We start from the raw sequence: 20,956 nt of genomic DNA, 5'->3' as shown, positions 1-20,956 counted from the left end.
CCCCTCCCCCCACCTGCAGCTCCAGGACCATAACTGCTATGTTGTCAGTCATATCTTTTTTGCTACTAGAACCACAATTACCAAATTCTGGAATCTCCATCTCCTCCGCCTATTTTGGTGATTACGACCAAAGTTCAAAAAATTTATGACATGAAGACCATAAGTTTCCCATACTCATCTTCAGTCTCCCTTAATTAAATGGCTCAATTGGAGCACTTATTACACTGAGCACTTAGCCCCACCACCTTCCTCTTTTCTGTGATTGTATTATTGACGTCTTATATAAGCCATGCATATCTCACTTGTGTTCTCTGATGTACTTATATAATAACGTGCGAGTCACCACCCCCTGTTGTCTTTCCCCCCTCCTTTCCTGTTCACTTGTTTGATTGTTGTTTCTGTCCTCACCTTACAAAAACAAAAATTCAATAAAAATTTTATTGCAAAAAAAACAACATAATGATTTAATCCATTAAATATTACAACGTAAATATTTGAGTTGTCTCAAATATGCAAATACATTTTAGAAATCTGTACATTAAAGCAACAAATATTTTAAAATATAAAAATAAAGCCAAATCATGGCCATTATGATACTATTCAAAGGCATAAAAAAATGACTATTGTCCCTAAAGTGCTACATATTTCCTTTTCAGAGAGGGATCAGGTCATAATAATGCGATTAGAGTGACAGCATGATGTATTCCAATAGGCCAAGCAAAGGTATAAGCTATAGCCAGATAGTCAAGCCAGTGATAACCCATCACAATGGACTAACCTCATACATAGCCTATATAAATGTCTGTGTACAGTGACAAAATAATCAATAAGAAGAAGACCAAAGAATGAAATGAAACTTTTTAGGCATGCAATACTGCATGTTATACTGTAGCCACTCTTTGGGTGCTTGGCTGTAGGAGCAGTCAGCTCAGAGCGACGGTGCACATGCATGATAATGGCCTTAGTCATTACCATGTGGCCTGTTACAACGACCCTTCTCGTCTTACCTGGACCGACATCTTTCATATTAGCACATAGAGCTCCAGTGCTTCATTTTGGAGCTGAGAATCTCAGTGCCGAAACCGGAGAACTGCTGCTCAATGTACTAACATAAAGAACATGGACTAGAAGCTGTTCATTTTGAAAGCCTGTGTGATTGACATGGAGTCAGCTTTTTGGCTAATACAAATGGACATAGCTTAATGGCTCCTTAACGGTAGTAGCTGCACATAAAAATTTGTAGTTCAAAATGTAAAATGTGAATTATAGCACTGAAATAAAGACAGCTCTGACATCCTCTAAGTGTTCTAAATTATATAATACATAAATGTTGGCTAGTTCAAATTAATTAAACCCTTTAAGTTGGTGATCCAAATATGAGAGTAGGCAATACTTGGTGAGGGCATTGCTATCACAGAGATAGACCTTTGGTCTGTGAAAATATCAGAAAAGTAGGTGTATTTTTATAAACTTGAACAACAGGCTGCTGATAATGTTCATTAAGTGACCGAACAGGAATGGAAAATATAGGCACTAACTTGTATACATATATGCTGTGTATTGGATTTGAATATATTTTTTTTGATGACAGATAACTACAGCAAAAATAGTATTCTTATCGTTTTAGTGAAAATGGAACTGTTATGTAAAGATACACAATAAACATACTTTTGATTTGATTTTAAATATTGTACATAAAAATGTATGGATGTTTATCAATTCATTTTTGTGTAGCATATGCAGCATTCATAAATGATTAAATGAACACATAGAATAAAGATATCTTGCTATATATCATTCAACTTTACATTCCAATCACACCATATTTAATTTCTATGGAAGTGAATATGGAAAGAAAAGAAAAAGTTCATATAACTTACATTGTTTGGGTCATTGAAGCAGCTCATAGCAGAGGTATTACCAGGGCCTTGAAATTGGGGAAAATCCACAGACTTCATAGAACTGAAATCTTGCTGTTCGGGGGCTGGGGGAAAGTAAGTTTGGTAATATTGTCCTTGGGTTCCTGGAGGAACCATCCTGACCTCCATGTATTTTAAGGTTCCGTCTGTGTTCAAGTAAAGAGCTGGCTGATACTGATCTGTGTAGGGTTTGGATTGGGATCCAGTAAGAAAACAGCAGCTACTGCTGGAATCATAACTTTCTTTCTTCAGACACTTCACCAATAATATAATGAAGGTAACAAGTGAAACTAAGCTGATGGCCACTAGGGAAATAATTAGATACAAAGTCATATCTGATGGTGGTTTGGAATTCGTGATAAAATGACCAGATTTGGGTATTTCTACCACAAGCTCATCTGCTACATTAATAAGTACAGTGACTGTAGATGATAAAGGAGGATCCCCATGGTCACTGATAGAAATGAGAAGTTGTTGCTCTGTATTTTCTGTTTCCTGAAATCCTCTCACAGTTCTGAGCTCTCCTGTATGTTTAGACACTTGAAACAAAGAAGAATCTATGGGGTCAATGAGATTAAATACTAACCAGGCATTGTGACCAGAGTCCAGATCCACTGCAGAGAGTTTTGTCACCAAATAACCAGCAGTTGTAGATTTTGGAATCCTCTCTTGAACAATGAGATCTTCAGAGTGTTCTGGATACAGCAAGGTGGGGGAGTTGTCATTTGTATCCAAAATGAATATAAAGACAGGAATAGTGGAAAATAACTTTGGAGATCCAGAATCTTCTACTTTTATGGTGATTTGTAAAACCTGGATGTGCTCATAGTCAAAGGAGCGCTGAGCATATATATTACCATTATTAGAATTAATGTAAACAAAAGAAGATACAGAGGAATCATCTATATCATTCTCAAGTATAGAGTAAACCAGATCAGCGTTAACACCCTCATCTAGATCAATAGCAGATACTGTACATAGAAAAGTACCTGGGTCACTGTTTTCCTTAATGAAAGCAGTATAAGTAGACTGGGTAAATGTCGGTGCATTATCATTAATATCTGACACACTGAGAATAACAGTTGCCTTACTGTACAGAGGAGGAGACCCTAAATCAGCAGCAGTCAGCTCAATAGTGTATTGAGATATTTTCTCTCTATCCAGATTCCCATCTGTAACCAATGAGTAACGATTTTTCATAGGTCTGATTTTAAAAGGCAGATTAGGTGACATATCCAGTTGTATTTCTCCATTTTTTCCAGAATCTTTGTCTATAACATTAATAAATCCAACAACAGTTCCTAGTGGTGCATTTTCAGGAATGTCATTTACCACTGTATTAAAAGTAATTTCTGGGGAATTGTCATTTACATCTTCTACTTCCACCTGAATTAAGCAGTTCCCTTCCAGTTCGGGAAACCCTTTGTCTTTTGCCTTTATAGATAATTCATAAAAATTCAGTTGTTCAAAATCCACCATTCCATTAATATAAATCTCACCACTGTCTTCATTGAAAGCAAATAATTCTCTGGCAGATTCAGAAGTATGATCATCAAAATAAAACTGAATTTCCCCATTTGCACCATCATCCAGATCTGTTGCATTTAATGTTAATAAAACCGTTTTTAAAGGGAGATTTTCTTTGAGGCTGACCTTATAAACTGATTGATTAAAAACTGGTGGATTATCATTAATATCTAATACATTTATTGTTATATTGCAGGATCCTGATCTGGCTGGTTCTCCACCATCAGTAGCTGTGAGAACAAGATTGTGTTCTCGTTTTTCTTCTCTATCTAAAACCTTTTCTAATATCAGTTGAGGAATGAGAGTTCCATCCTTGCGATTCTTTACAGATAACGAAAAATAAGGATTTGCATTTAATGTATACTGACTAACACCATTAACACCAACATCCAAATCCTTTGCAATTTCTAAAGAAAATTGAGCACCAGGACTTGCTAATAATTCTGTAATAGCAATAGTGCGATTATTAGATAAGAAAGTAGGGGAGTTATCATTTATATCCAGAATCTCTATTTCTAGACTGATAATCTGCAAAGGATTTTCAGCAACAGCCTCCAAATGCAGCAAACAGCTCAGCCTAGATCCACACAGGGTCTCTCTATCAATCCTGTTATTCACAGTTAAACCTCCATTTGCCTTATTTACAGCAAAATATTTTTGGTATTTTTCAGATTTTAAATGTAACTTGCGCTCAGAGAGCTCAGCACGTTTTAGTCCCAGATCCTGAGCTACATTTCCTACCAATGTCCCTGGTTCAGACTCCTCCACAATAGAATAACGAATCTGCCCAGAGACCCAGCCCCAGCTACAAAGGAGAAAGGAAATCACTACTTGCCATTTCCAACACAGAAAACAGATCCTGATGTCCATATCTTAAAGTATTTTCTTGATATTTGATGTCACATAAATCCTGTTAATCCAACAATTGTATAGTTAATAAATTCATTACTCCACTTCCATCCATCCATATGAAACAAACATCCACAGGATTCTTATTGCAGCAGCAGCTCTTCTTTGTGTGTGAGAGGAAAGATGGGAGGAATATGGGAGGGTGATTCACTGAGCCAGGGGGAGGAGAGTGCGAAGCTAACAAAAAACACATCCTCTAGTATAGTTAAATGCAAAGATTGGATGACAATGCTGCCCTCCTCTGGTCTATAGCAGTTACTTCAAATCCAGTAAGTGAAAAAAATAGAATTGCTAATTAGCAGATAGCCATACAAATACATTATCTACACATGTGTATGTGTAAGTGTTTTTGAATACAGTACATATTCACCTTTTTTTATTTATTCTAGAATATATGTCTATATTAATATAGACATACATGGACATTTCTACAAAGGTTCCGCCACTGTAAAATATAAATCGTACTGGTAGTATATTCCCAAACCTTTTCAGATTACAAAGATACAAACTACAGCAAAAATCATTGTGTAAGTAGCTGCTGTTCCTCATTGGGTACAATATTTTATTTTATTTTAAATAAATAAGGTTTTATATATGATCTTAGACAAATATATTCGTTCAGATATATAGATATATACAGATATAGATATATAAAATAGCATATCTTATTGTATTGTTTGTTTTTAAAAAACATTTATGTTAAATATGTGAATACATTTATTTGTGTAGTTTAATTCACAAAATGTTAAACGAAAATTAATAGATTTCACACAGTCAGTGCTCCTTGCTTTAGTATATTCTGCAAAATGTACAGTACAGACAAATACACTATGGGCCTGATTCATTAAGGATCTTAATTTAAGAAACTTCTTATTTAAGTCTCCTGGACAAAACCATGTTACAATGCTACATGAAAAAACAGTCAGTATTTAACTTATGTGCAAAACAGAATACTAATTTGCACCCCTTGCATTGTAACATGGATTTGTCCAGGAGACTTAAATAAGAAGTTTCTTAAATTAAGATCCTTAATGAATCAGGCCCTATGATATTAACACAGGGTCAATGTATTACAATACTGCTCCAAAGTATTGTGTAAGTAGTGTAATATAATTTAAGTAAATATGTATTTAGAACTTAGGTATGACCTTGCTCAAATGCATAGGAGTGGCAAACGTTCAAAGCACAAAGGGCAGTGTGGGTAGAAATTGTATAGCTAAATAGTTGAATGGCATAAAATATAAAAATATATAAAGAAATATAAAAAGCATACACACTATATTAATCTTGTCTGGCACCTCATCTAGATATGTTTGGGTGTGTATTTGTTTGTCTATGTGTGTGCCAATGTGTATACATTATTTTAAAATGTAATATTTAATAATTAATACTACATATATTTTTCAGACGTTTAGAGTAACTAAAGGACTTAAATAAACTTAAAAGTTTAAACTGAGGCTCCTCTATATGTGACAGCACTGTACTTGCCATCTTTTAGTCACTTTTAGTTAGGTGGTAAATGGGGAGGGGACATGGTGACATGATTGTGTCATTGTAGCCCAACACCATGTCATGCATGGTAACATGAATCGCACCATTAGGTCTTGCCTCAGCCCAGAATCTGGGAAGGTAACAGGAGTTATCGGAGTCTCCCAGACATCCATGGAGAGTAGTCAACACCAATGCGGGCTGTTTAATAGACACTGGAGACTTTCTAGTTCTGAATCCTTGTCGGAGTTATTTGTAGTAATGTCATTGCAAACTGCTCCAGACTAAGAAAGTCTCCAATCACTGCTAAATAGACTGCGCCAGTGCTCCTACGATTGTAAAGAGAGTACAAATAAATGATGTAGCCCTGAGCCTGCATAACATACCAGGGTTCCGGTAAAGGTTCCTATTGCCTAAGAGCCCTGTTGCAGTAGTTATCGATGCTACCCATATTGTAGGTACTTAGACGTGACTTTAAACATATTGAAAGTACACATGTTTAAAGATGCAAAGGATGCCAGATGCTGCTTCCTCTTGTGCACACAGAATGATAGTTTTACCTTATTATTTGCCATTAAAAAATTGCCCTAATTAACTACTATGCTATTTATTGACAAAGTACTACTCAAATACCTTTAGCTATAATGGATTTCTAATACCATGAAATACAATCACATACGTCAGTAGAATAGTATATCATGAAATATAATTATGTTATCTATTAAATGTCTTGTTACAACATAAAATTACACATGGCATATATATGCAAACAGAATAAAATACCCTAATACTTATTATTTCACAGTAAGATTGATTAGAGCATGGATTTGTGTTTGAGCTGTGTCTAAAATGTAAATCTATGGGGTTGATAAATATTTGGAGGCTTCCAGATTTAGAGCTCATCAATTTTTTAACTACACAAACTTTACCTTCTTTACACCAACTGAGAAACTGCAGTAATCAGACCTCTCCCATTACTTTCTGTGGTATACCTCTTGTGTCATTTATACTCATTTCATAACAGAAGAGCTATTGTATATAAAAAGAAACCAAAACGTAAAATGATGATATTTATATTAAAGGCACCCCAGTGACTCCAGCCTGTCATGATTTATATAATATCATATAATACATAAATGCTGGTCACAAAAGGAGAGTTTTAGGTGTAAAAGTTGGAAACTTACAATTTTATTAGGAGGGTTGTCATCATGGTAATATAGGAACACAAAATAAAACAGACTGGGAAATATTTTTTTTTTGGTTGTAAATGACCACAGTGGCCATTAAATTGACAAATGAAGAATAAGAAGACTCCACAGCCGCTAGCCACGTATGTTGTTTCAACTGTTGTATGTCTTTACAATATGTTGGTCTAGCATGTTTTCCCATTTATAAAGGCTAACAAGCTAAATCATCCCTGTGTGCTCTCTAACCATACACAGTAAAATAGACAACAATCAATAACCAATAATAGCATTTAAAATACACTGTCTGAAATTATGTAACATGGCACCATTTTTAGAAAATATTTAGTCAAATATTTCCTAACATTTTATTAACTTTCAAATTCCCAACATACCATTTATTAATTTGCATAGGAATGAATGTGAAAAGTAATTATTTACCTTGCCTGGATCATTCAAGCAATTGGAAGTATTGGTGTCTTTAGCCATATCATTTAACGGTGGAAAATCCAGAGGCTTCAAACAATTGAAATTTTGTTCTTCGGGGGCTGGGGGAAAAGTAGGTTGGTAATATTGTCCTTGGGTTCCTGGAGGAACCATCCTGACCTCCATGTATTTTAAGGTTCCATCTGTGTTCAAGTAAAGAGCTGGCTGATACTGATCTGTGTAGGGTTTGGATTGGGATCCAGTAAGAAAACAGCAACTACTGCTGGAATCATAACTTTCTTTCCTCAGGCATTTCACCAATAATATAATGAACGTAACAAGTGAAACTAAGCTGATGGCCACTAGGGAAATAATTAGATACAAAGTCATATCTGATGGTGGTTTGGAATTTGTGATAAAATGACCAGATTTGGGTATTTCTACTACGACCTCATCTGCTACATTAATAAGTACAGTGACTGTAGATGATAAAGGAGGATCCCCATGGTCACTGATAGAAATGAGAAGTTGTTGCTCTGTATTTTCTGTTTCCTGAAAACCTCTCACAGTTCTAAGCTCTCCTGTATGTTTAGACACCTGAAACAATAAGGAATTGGCTGGTTCAATGAGATTAAAGACTAACCAGGCATTGTGACCAGAGTCCAGATCCACTGCAGAGAGTTTTGTCACCAAATAACCAGAAGTTGTAGATTTTGGAATCCTCTCTTGAACAATGAGATCTTCAGAGTGTTCTGGATACAGCAAGATGGGGGAGTTGTCATTTGTATCCAGAATGAATATAAATATTGGAACAGTGGAAAATAGTTTTGGAGATCCAGAATCCTCTACTTTTATGGTGATTTGTAAAACCTGGATGTGCTCATAGTCAAAGGAGCGCTGAGCATATATATTACCATTATTAGAATTAATGTAAACAAAAGAAGATACAGAGGAATCATCTATATCATTCTCAAGTATAGAGTAAACCAGATCAGCGTTAACACCCTCATCTAGATCAATAGCAGATACTGTACATAGAAAAGTACCTGGGTCACTGTTTTCCTTAATGAAAGCAGTATAAGTAGACTGTGTAAATGTCGGTGCATTATCATTAATATCTGACACACTGAGAATAACAGCTGTCTTACTGTACAGAGGAGGAGACCCTAAATCAGAAGCAGTCAGCTCAATAGTGTATTGGGATATTTTCTCTCTATCCAGATTCCCATCTGTAACCAATGAGTAACGATTTTTCATAGGTCTGATTTTAAAAGGCAGATTAGGTGACATATCCAGTTGTATTTCTCCATTTTTTCCAGAATCTTTGTCTCTCACATTTATAAATCCAACAACAGTTCCTAGTGGTGCATTTTCTGGAATGTCATTTAGCACTGTATTAAATGATATTTCTGGGGAATTGTCATTTACATCTTCTACTTCTACGTGAACTAAGCAGTTCCCTTCCAGTTTTGGAATTCCTTTGTCTACTGCCTTAATAGATAATTCATAAAAATTAAATTTTTCAAAATCCAGAAATCCATTAACATAAATCTCTCCACTGTCTTCATTTAAAGCAAATAACTCTCTTGCCGATTCAAACGTATGATCATCAAAAGAAAACTGAATTTCCCCATTTGCACCATCATCCAGATCTGTCGCATTTAATGTTAATATAACTGTTTTGAAAGGGAGATTTTCCTTAAGACTGATTTTATAAACTGACTGATCAAAAACTGGTGGATTATCATTAATATCTAATACATTTATTGTTATTTTGCAGGACCCTGATCTGGCTGGTTCTCCTCCATCAGTAGCTGTGAGAACAAGATTGTGTTCTCGTTTTTCTTCTCTATCTAAAACCTTTTCTAATATCAGCTGAGGAATGAGAGTTCCATCCTTATGAGTCTTTACAGACAATGAAAAATAAGGATTTGTATTTATTGTATACTGACTAACACCATTTACACCAACATCTAAATCCTTTGCAATCTCTAAGGCAAATCGAGCACCAGGATTTGTAAATACTTCTGTAATCTCAATAGTGCGATTATTAGATAAGAAAGTAGGGGAGTTATCATTTATATCCAGAATCTCTATTTCTAGACTAATAATCTGCAAAGGATTTTCAGCAACTGCCTCCAAATGTAGCAAACAGCTCAGCCTAGATCCACACAGGGTCTCTCTATCAATTCTGTTATTCACAGTTAAACCTCCATTTGCCGTATTTACAGCAAAATATTTTTGGTCTTTTTCAGATTTTAAATGTAACCTGCGCTCAGAGAGCTCTGCACGTTTTAGTCCCATATCCTGAGCTACATTTCCTACCAATGTCCCTGGTTCAGTCTCCTCCACAATAGAATAACGAAGCTGCCCAGAGACCCAGCCCCAGCTACAAAGGAGAAAGGAAATCACTACTTGCCATTTCCAACACAGAGAATAGATCCTGATGTCCATATCTTAAAGTATTTTCTTGATATTTGATGGCACATAAATCCTGTATAATCCCAACAGTGTATAGTTTATAAATTCATATTCTCCACTTCCACCCATCCATATGAAATAAACATCCACAGCATTCTTATCGGAGCAGCAGCTCTTCTTTGTGTGTGAGAGGAAAGATGGGAGGAATATGGGAGGGTGATTCACTGAGCCAGGGGGAGGAGAGTGCAGAGCTAACAGAAACACATCCACTAGTATAGTTAAATGCAAAGATTGGATGGCAATGCTGCCCTCCTCTGGTCTATAGCAGTTACTTCAGATCCAGTAAGTGAAAAATATAGAAATTTTATTCAGCAGCCATATAAATATGTTATTTACACATGAATATATGCAAGTGTGTTTGTATACAGTACGTATGCACCTTTTTTCATGCTTTCGCTTTGTGCTAAAATTTACAAGGTTGTTTTAAGTACATTCAAAACTATTTATTAAGGGTCATTAAAAAACTGCAAGAAAATGCAGCATAAATGTTCTTTTGTGCGATTATACCCAGTTTTATGAAAGTGAAAGGTTTTGTGAGCCATGATGGTGGTGCAATAGTTTGCCATGGCTGTAAGAAGGAGCTGCGTAGAGTGATAGCAGACCTTATTTATAATGGGATGCCTTTTCCACTCTCCGGTTGTACGTCTTTGGGAAGGCAGGTGCATATCAACCAAATGTACTTCAAACATCAACATGTGACAGACGTAATAAAGACAGTCCCGAAATGTCCTCACCATCGTGATTAACCTAAGACATAAATGAGGGTGAACTGAGCAGGACTTTAGGGAAAGAATTGAAGAGAGTAAATGGAAGGCTATGACCTGGAGTGGTAGTAGGTTGGACTTTGTGGCATTTTTACTATTTCCACCTTGCTCATTTTCTGGAGCTCCTGCCAACCTGCACAACAAGGCACAGATCCTTTATACAGGAGTGTATGCAAAGACCTTAATTTGGGCACCTTGAAATGCTCTTGGTGGAAAAAAGCAGCCACACTGGCATTCCAGGTTTTCATATTGCGGTTCATAAATTATTTTATTGTATTAATATAGACATACATGGCCAATTTCTACATAGGTTCTATATGTACAACTTTGAAATATAACTTGGACTGGTAGTATATTCCCAAACATTTCCAGATTACAAAGATGAAAACCACCGCATAGAGCTATAGATCATCTATAGGTAGCTGCTGTTCCTCATTGGATACAATATTTTTATTTTATTTTAAGGAAATAATGTTTTGCATATGATCTTAGACAAATATATTCACCCATATATATAGAGATATACAGATATAGATATTAAAAAGGTCAGCATATCTTATTGTATTATGATTTTTTATATATATTTATGTTAAACATGTGAATACATTTATGTTGTGCATTTTAATTCACAAAATGTTTAGTGATTTTGTAATAGATTCACACAGTCAGTACCCCTTGCTTTAGTATATTCTGCCACACATGTACACATGTACAGTACATACAAATACACTGTAAAGTTAACACAGGCTCAATGTATTACAATACTGCTCCGAAGTATTATGTAAACAGTGTAATACAATTTAAATAGATATAGGAGTGGCAAACGTTCAAAAGCGCAAATGGTAGTGTGGGTAGAAATTGTATAACTAAATAGTTGAATGCCATAAAATGTGTAAAGAAATATAAAAAGTATACACACAATATTAATGTTGTCTGGGACATCATCTGAATCTGTTTGGGTATGTATTTGTTTGTATATGTGTGTGCCAATGTGTACACTATTCTATTCTTATTGTTTAATACTTAATATAACATATCTTTTTTAGCATTATACATTGCTGAATCTGAATACGATTGTTTAGAGATGTTTTCACCACCATCATCATCATCACCATTTATTTATATAGCACCACTGATTCCGCAGTGCTGTACAGAGAACTCATTCACATCAATCCCTACCCCATTGGAGCTTACAGTCTACATTCCCTAACATACACACACACATACACACAGAGAGAGATAGACTAGGGTCAATTTTTGATAGCAGCCAATTAACCTACCAGTATGTTTTTTGGAGTGTGGGAGGGAACCGGAGCACCCGGAGGAAACCCATGCAAACACAGGGAGAACATACAAACTCCACACAGATAAGGCCGTGGTCAGGAATTGAACTCATGACCCCAGCGCTGTGAGGCAGAAGTGCTAACCACTTATCCACCGTGCTGCATAGTAGTGACATAAGTGTATAGTGCACAAATCATTGAAAGACCATTTCCACAACATGCAGGTTTTTCAACTGTAAATAATAAATATAGATATGTGATACAATGGAGCCTATTCAATTAGGTCTGGCACTCGCAATTACGCATGGCTGCACAAGTCCTGTTACCGCAACACCGAAGATTTACGCACGGAAATCCGCAATGTCGCGGTACCGTATTGTCACTTTACATGCAGAGCTGCGTGTATTCGCCAGCGCCGGACATAATTGAATATGCCCCAATTTGTGGCAGAATGGTTTGTCCCAGGCTCGTTCTGCCAATGTTTTAAGATGAATCAGCTATTGTTCTTAAACAGGGCCACGTGTGATGTTGTATTCTGGGCCAGTCACGTCCTGTAAAGACACAAAGTACAGGGAACTGGTAGCAGTTGGAGCCCCTCTGACATCACAAATGACTAAAAGGTGTTAAAACAGGGAGTGACTGGTTATCACCCACCTTCACCAAGGGATTAATTATGTCAAGATCCCATTGTTCTCCCCTAGGACTTAGACATTGTGGAATGAAAACAGCAGGGGGGACTCATCTTGGCCATAAGACATGACTACTTTCTTGTACAGTGCCTCATTGAACTCTACCAATCAGCGGACACCTTTTCCTAAGACTACCCTTTGCAGAATGTTCTTTGGTCATAGGAATTGGCACCCCTTTACAAAGAGGATGCAAGGGAGCTACGGGTGGTGTCATTGCTTCTGACACTACTAGCATTGAAGTCTCAGATTCTGGCAGTGTGCTGACTGAGGCTTGTGCCTGGGAGTATCGTGGCTACTGTATGACAAGCTTTTCTTGGGTTTGCAGACTTGTTTGGAAAAGTATGGGGAATCTAGTGGTAAACTGGTGTCTATTGGGACCTATTGGTCTGGATTATATTCAAATGTTTTTTATACTTTTGCTGATTTAGAGAACTAATAAATATATTGGTGTATCTTTCTCTGTCCCCTGTCTGCGAGACTAGACCCAGAAGCCCTGGGGTACATCCTACGAGTTTTGGCTCTAACTCCCCGGGTCTTCACACCATATTCCCAAGTTTTTTTTCCAGGTTAAAGAGAAAGAGATTATAATGTGAATCATTCAGTAAAGTCCTGCATAACACCACAGCTGCAATGTTATTTCCTTCTTAAAAATGAACATACCCCAGATAAGAATTCCAGGATATTCCATCATATGTACAGATAGATATTCATCATCATCAACTTTATTTATATGGCGCCAGCAAATTCTGTAGCACTTTACAATTGGGGACAAATACAGTAATAAACAATACTGGGTAACACAGACAAAGATGTAAGAAGGCCCTGGTCGCAAGCTTACAATCTATGGGTCAAGGGGTCAGATATATGAGGTTAAATCTACATATTGCATTTTGGTCCAGCCAGATTGCAAAGGTAAAAAGTGATTAGTATGCTATATGAGCCAGTCGGTTAAATACACAAATAATCACACTCAAGCATTTAAATTTTTATTTCAAACAACAGTATGTTGCATAATGAATGGAATAAAATTGAAATAGTCATGTATGTAGTCAGTGACGTAACTAAAGGTCCATGAACTTAAATAAAAAATTAAACTTGGGCTCCTGGACATTCGGCATGACCATACTTGCCATGTTTTAGTAAATTTTAGTCAGGTGGCAAGTGGGACATAATTGTGTCATTGTAGCCCCACACAATGCTGTGCAATGTCGTTATTCACCATGGCAACACAAACTGCGTCATTAAGTCTCGTCTCTGACCTGGGAGGTTGCCTGTTCTTCCGAGAGTCCAGGAAGACTCCCCAAAATTCAAAAGCCTCTCAGACATTCCTAGTGAGTAGTCAACACCAATGTGGGCTGTGTGATAGACATTGGAGACTTTCTAGCTGTGAGTTCTTGTGGGAGTGCTGTGTAGTAATGTCACTGCAAACTGCTTCAGATAATGGAAGACTCCAATCACCGCTAAATAGGCCGCATCAGTGCTCCTGCGGTTGCAAAGAGGGTACAAAAAATGATGTAGCCCTGAGCCTGCATAACACACCAAAGTTCCGGCAGAGGTCCCTATTGCCTATGAGCCCCGCTACAGTAGCTATCAATGTTACTCCTATAGCTAGGTCACTGTAGGTACATACATATGACTTTAAACATATTGAAAGTGCACATGTTTAAAGATGCAAAGGATGCCAGATGCTGCTTCCTCTTGAGCACACAGAATGATAGTTTTACCTTATTCTTTGCCCTCCAAAAATTGGCCTAATTAACTAATAAACTATTTATTGACAAAGTACTACTCAAATACCTTTAGCTATAATGGGTTTCTAATATCATGAAATGTAATCACATACTTCAGTAGGAGAATAGTATATCATAAAACATAAATCAGCAATATATTAAATATCTTGCTACAACATAAAATTATACATGGTATATACACTATATGGACAAAAGTATTTGACCACAACTGTTAATTATTGAATTGAGGTGTTTCCTTAAGACCCGTTACCAGAGGTGTATAAAATCAAGCACCTAGCCATGCAGTCTCCATTTGCAACATTTATAATACAAAATGGGTCGCTCTGACTTCAAGCTCAGTGACTTCAAGCGTGGTACTCTGATAGGATGCCGCCTTTGCAATCAGACGGTTCGAGAAATTTCATCCCTGCTGGATATTGCACAGTCAACTGTAATTGATATAGTTAGAAAGTGGAAACGTTTAGGAACAACAGCAACACAGCCACGAAGTGGAAGACCACGTCAAATCACAGAGCGGGGTCAACGACTGCTAAAGCACATGGGGCGTGAGTCATTAAGGAGAGCAAAGCATAAAAAAGGATATCTGTTCACCTGGGCAAAACCATGTTGCATTGGAGGGGGGAGGTAAATTTAAAATGGGACAGATTTATAGTTGGGGTAAGTCATGTGCTAAATCATCTTTAAATTTCAGTGTAAAACTAAAGCTATCAAGTATTTGTGTGCTAGATGAAAAAACAGCCAGTATTTAACTTACGTGCAAAATAATAAACTAATTTGCATCCCTTGCATTGTAACATGGTTTGTCCCAGAGAACATTTACTCCTTGTTTTGCCTTACTTTCCTTAATCACTGAGGCCCATGGTGGGTAAAAGTTGCAAACGCTCTGCTGTTTCCATAGCTGAAGAGTTTCAAACTTCCACTGGCATTAATGTACGCACAAAAACTGTGCGCCTTAATTAAACAGGTTTCCATGGCAAAGCAGCTGCATGCAAGCCTCACATCATCAAGACCAATGTCAAGCGTCAGATGGAGTGGCGTAAAGAACATTGACACTGGACTGTGGAGCAGTTAGAATGTGTTCTGTGGAGTGACGAATCACACTTCTCTGTTTGGCAGTCAGATGGGCGAGTCTAGGTTTGGCGGATGCTGAGAGAACGTTACCTGCCTGACTGCATTATGTCAACTGCGAAGTTTAGTGGAGGAGGGTTAATGGTATGGGGTTGTTTTTCAGGGTTTGAGCTAGGCCCCTTATCTCCAGTGAAGGGCAATCTTAATACTTCAGCATACCAAGTGATTTTGAACAAAACTATGCTTCCAACTTGGCAACAGTTTGGGGAAGTCCCTTTTCTCTTCCAACATGACTGTGCCCCAGTTCACAAAGCAAGAACTACAAAGACATGGTTTGATGAGTTCAGTGTGGAAGAACTTGATTGGCCCACACAGAGCCCTGACCTCAACCCCATCAAACACCTTTGGGATGAACTGGAACAGAGATTGCGAGCCACACCTTCTCGTCTAACATCAGTGCCTGACCTCATAAATGCTCTACTGAATGAATGGGCAAAAATTCCCACAGAAACACTCCAACATCTTGTGGAAAGCCTCCCAAGAAGAGTGGAAGCTGTTATCACTGCAAGTGGGGGACCAACTCCACATTAAAGTATACGTATTTGAAAACAATGTCATTAAAGTCCCTGTCGATGCAATGGTCAAGCGTCTGAATACTTTTGTCCATAAAGAGTACATATATACATTATATATATATCCATATATATATGTATAGATATAAATATATATATATATATATATATATAATATAAAAGCCTAGTGGCGTGTGTTAGTCTGTGCGTGGAAAAAAAAACAAGCTGCAGCGCCACCTGCTGGGCGGAGTTATACACTGACCTACTAAATTCTTAGCATTATCTAATATATAAAAGTAAAAGCCTAGCGGCGTGTGTTAGTGTGTGTGTGTGTGTGTGGAAAAAACTATTTTCTCAGAAAGGGCTCATCCAATTTATCTGAAATTTGGTATACTGACATTATTTGACAAAAAAATTAGAATAGTGAAGTCAGTTAACTTCCATCATCCCCCCTTCCCCCCGTGGGAGGGGTAGTAAAGGCTAAATTTCCGAGTTGAGGGGTCAAACTCATTTTCGTGAGGTAATTTTTGCCTCATGAACACACATTAAAAAGGGCGCTTGCGTCGGGAAGTAACGCTCTTCCCCTGAGGAGGCCTGGGCTAGGCCCAAATGCATGACAAGAACCATTTTAAGACCTTGAGTAGCTTGATTTGACTAGAATGCATGAGTATCATGCATGGGTTAACTTTATATATATATATATATATATATATATGGAGCAAAGTATGCCAATAATGAATTCAAAGTAAAATCGATCAGAGAGTGGATTTGTGCTTTAACTGTGTCTAACATGTAAATATACAGGGGTTGATACATCATCAACATCTATTTATATAGCATCACTTCCTCTGCAGCACTGTACAGAGGTCTCATTTACATCAGTCCCTGCCCCACTGGGGCTTATAGTCTATATTTCCTAACATACACATACACACAGACACAAGGGTCAATTTGATAGCAGCCAATTAACCCTACTAGTATGGGAGGAAACCGGAAATCCACGTAAGCACGGGGAGAAAATACAAACTCCACACAGATATGGCTATGGTCGGGACTTGATCTCATGACCCCAGTGCTGTGAGGCAGAAGTGCTAACCACTAAGCCACCATGATGCCCACATTTGGAGGCTTCCAAACCTTTTCAACCATCCAAACTTTACCTACTTTAGACCAGCTGAGAAACTGTAATTAGACCTCTCTCACTATTTTCCGTCCATTACCTCTTGTGCCATCTATACCCATTTCTTAACAGAAGAGCTATATTATGTAAACAGAAACAAAAACATAAAATGATGATATTTACAACAGAAGCACCCCAGTTTCTCCAACTCGTCATTAGTTATATAGGCTCATATAATACATAAATGTCGGTCACAAAACTAAAAAGGCTGGGAAATATTTTCTGCTGGTTTTAAATGACCACTCTGCCCATTAAAATAACAAATGAAGAACACAAAGACTCCACAGCCACTGGCCACGAATGTTCTTTCAACTTTTGTATATCTTTACAAAATATTGGTCAAGCAAGCAACTGTTTTCCCATTTATAAAGCCTAACAGGCTAAATCATAACTGCGTGTTCTCTGTAATGAGTGCATCATTACAGAGAAATACAACAATCCATTATCAATAATTGCTTTTATAATACACTGAAAATATGTAACCATTAATTTAGAAAATATTTAGCAAAATATTTCCTAATATATATAAGTAACTTTCAAATTCCCAACAAACCACATATTAATTTGCATACAAATGAATGAGAAAAGTAATGAAATTTCAAATACTGATTTACCTTGTCTGGATCATTCAAACAATTGAAAGTATTGGTGTCTTCAGCCATATCATTTAACTGGGGAAAATTCAGAGACTTCATACAACTGAAATCTTGCTGTCCAGGTGCTGGGGGAAAGTTAGTTTGGTAATATTGCCCTTGGGTTCCTGGAGGAACCATCCTGACCTCCATGTATTTTAAGGTTCCGTCTGTGTTCAAGTAAAGAGCTGGCTGATACTGATCTGTGTAGGGTTTGGATTGGGATTCAGTAAGAAAACAGCAACTGCTGCTGGAATCATAACTTTCTTTCCTCAGGCATTTCACCAATAATATAATGAACGTAACCAGTGAAACTAAGCTGATGGCCACTAGGGAAATAATTAGATACAAAGTCATATCTGATGGTGGTTTGGAATTTGTGATAAAATGACCAGATTTAGGAATTTCTACCACAACCTCATCTGCTACATTAATAAGTACAGTTACTGTAGATGATAAAGGAGGATCCCCATGGTCACTGATAGAAATGAGAAGTTGCTGCTCTGTATTTTCTGTTTCCAGAAAACCTCTCACAGTTCTAAGCTCTCCTGTATGTTTAGACACTTGAAACAATGAGGAATTGATAGGTTCAATCAGATTAAAGACTAACCAGGCATTGTGACCAGAGTCCAGATCCACTGCAGAGAGTTTTGTCACCAAATAACCAGCAGTTGTAGATTTTGGAATCTTCTCTTGAACAATAAGATCATCAGTGTGTTCTGGATACAGCAAGGTGGGGGAGTTGTCATTTGTATCCAAAATGAAAATACAGACAGGAACAGTGGAAAATAACATTGGTGATCCAGAATCTTCTACCTTTATGGTGATTTGTAAGACCTGGATGTGTTCATAGTCAAAGGAGCGCTGAGCATATATATTACCATTGTTGGAATTAATATACACAAAAGAAGATACAGAGGAATCATCTATTTGGCTCTCAACTATAGAGTAAACCAGATCAGAGTTAACACCCTCATCTAGATCGATAGCAGAAACTGTACATAGCATAGTACCTGGGTCACTGTTTTCCTTAATGAAAGCATTATAAGTAGACTGTGTAAATGTCGGTGCATTATCATTAATATCTGACACACTGAGAATAACAGTTGTCTTACTGTACAGAGGAGGAGACCCTAAATCAGCAGCAGTCAGCTCAATAGTGTATTGGGATATTATCTCTCTATCCAGATTCCCATCTGTGACCAATGAGTAACGATTTTTAATAGGTCTGATTTTAAAAGGCAGATTAGGTGACATATCCAGTTGTATTTCTCCATTCTTTCCAGAATCCTTGTCTCTCACATTAATAAATCCAACAACAGTTCCTAGTGGTGTATTTTCTGGAATGTCATTTACCACTGTGGTAAATGTAATTTCTGGGGAATTGTCATTTACATCTTCTATTTCAACCTGAACTAAGCAGTTCCCTTCCAATATAGGAATTCCTTTGTCTACTGCCTTAATAGATAATTCATAAAAATTCAATACTTCATAATCTACAGTCCCATTACTATAAATCTCTCCACTGTCTTCATTCAAAGCAAATAATTTTCTAGCAGATTTATATGTGTTGTCATCAAAGAAGTACTGAATTTCCCCATTTGCACCATCATCCAGATCTGTTGCATTTAATCTTAATAGAACAGTTTTTAAAGGCAGATTTTCCTTTACTGTGATTTTATAAACTGATTGATCAAAGACTGGTGGATTATCATTAATATCTAATACATTTATTGTTATGTGACAGGACCCTGATCTAGCTGGTTCTCCTCCATCAGTAGCTGTGAGAATAAGACTATGCTCTTTTTTGGATTCCCTGTCTAAAGTCTTATCTAATATCAGCTGAGGAATAAGAGTTCCATCCTTATGATTCTTCACAGACAATGAAAAATATGAATTTGTATTTAATGTATACTGACTAACACCATTAACACCAACATCTAAATCCTCTGCAATCTCTAAAGCATACCGTGTACCAGGATTTGCAAATACTTCTGTAATTCCAATAGTGCGATTATTAGATAAGAAAGTAGGAGAATTATCATTTATATCCAGAATCTCTATTTCTAGATTGAAAACCTCCCAATGATTTTCAGCAGCTGCCTCCAAATGCAGCAAACAGCTCAGACTAGGTCCACACAGGGTCTCTCTATCAATCCTGTTATTCACGATCAAACCTCCATTTACCTTATTTAAAGCAAAATATTTGTGATCATTTTTAGATGTTAAATGTAACCTGCGCTGAGAGAGCTCTGCACGTTTTAGTCCCAGATCCTGAGCTACATTTCCTACCAATGTCCCTGGTTCAGACTCCTCCACAATAGAATAACGAAGCTGCCCAGAGACCCAGCCCCAGCTACAAAGGAGAAAGGAAAACACTACTTGCCATTTCCAACACTGAAAGGAGCCTCTGATGTCCATATCTTAAACTATTTTCCTGATATTTGATGTCATATAGGTCCTGTATTATCCACAATGCATGTAGGTTATATATTCATTGTTCCGTCCCCACAGAAAATCAATCCATCCATAGAAATAAAACATCCACAATATTCTCATCGGAGCAGCAGCTCTTCTTTGTGTGAGAGGAAAGATGGGCGGGTGATTCACTGAGTCAGGGGGAGGAGAGTGTGGAGCTGACATGAGCAGATCCACTACTATAGATTAAGTAAACATTTTGATGACAAGGCTGCCCTCTTCTGGTCAATAGTGAAGATTTCATAGTCAACAAGCACAAACAAACATGTAACTAATTCTTATATTTAGTCTATCCATTCTACTTATAATTAGTTTAATCTTCACTAGTTTGTTCTCAGAACAGACTTATGTTTATCCAAAGCAAGTTAAAATTCTAACTATATCATAAGGTAGTTTGAAGCATTTATCCATTCTTTCAGTAAAATATAATTTACTAAAATTAGTCTTGAACGTACCACCAAGTTAACACTGTGTCCCCTTGTTCTAGAGTTAATTTTAACATTACTCCCTCTTGGACCTTGTTGAAACATTTGTAATGCATTTAAATGTTTCAATCATGTCCTACCTTCCCCTTTTTTTGCTCTAAGCTGTACATATTATGCTCC

The 20,956-nt window shown here is 37.1% G+C and overlaps 1 protein-coding gene across 15 annotated transcripts in view; it reads right to left on the bottom strand.

Moving 5' to 3' along the window:
- The window catches only part of LOC142152884 (protocadherin gamma-A4-like), a 445,481-nt gene that overhangs the window by 194,255 nt on the left and 230,270 nt on the right, over positions 1-20,956 (bottom strand). For 2 of the 15 annotated variants that reach the window (XM_075209985.1, XM_075209988.1), the window contains exon 1: positions 1,881-4,451. The exons of 11 other annotated variants lie outside the window; for them this stretch is intronic. In XM_075209985.1, the coding sequence (XP_075066086.1) occupies positions 1,881-4,316 (2,436 nt within the window). In that variant the 5' untranslated portion in view covers positions 4,317-4,451. Of the gene's footprint in view, positions 1-1,880; positions 4,452-7,468; positions 10,170-17,855; positions 20,531-20,956 lie in introns of those variants that run through there. 2 more of the 15 variants (XM_075209982.1, XM_075209978.1) reach the window with 2 other exon arrangements.

Source organism: Mixophyes fleayi, chromosome 4 (assembly GCF_038048845.1).
Source record: "Mixophyes fleayi isolate aMixFle1 chromosome 4, aMixFle1.hap1, whole genome shotgun sequence".
NCBI classification, from domain to species: domain Eukaryota; kingdom Metazoa; phylum Chordata; class Amphibia; order Anura; family Limnodynastidae; genus Mixophyes; species Mixophyes fleayi.
Note: the sequence above shows the minus strand (reverse complement) of the source record. Positions and strands in the feature narration are given on the sequence as shown.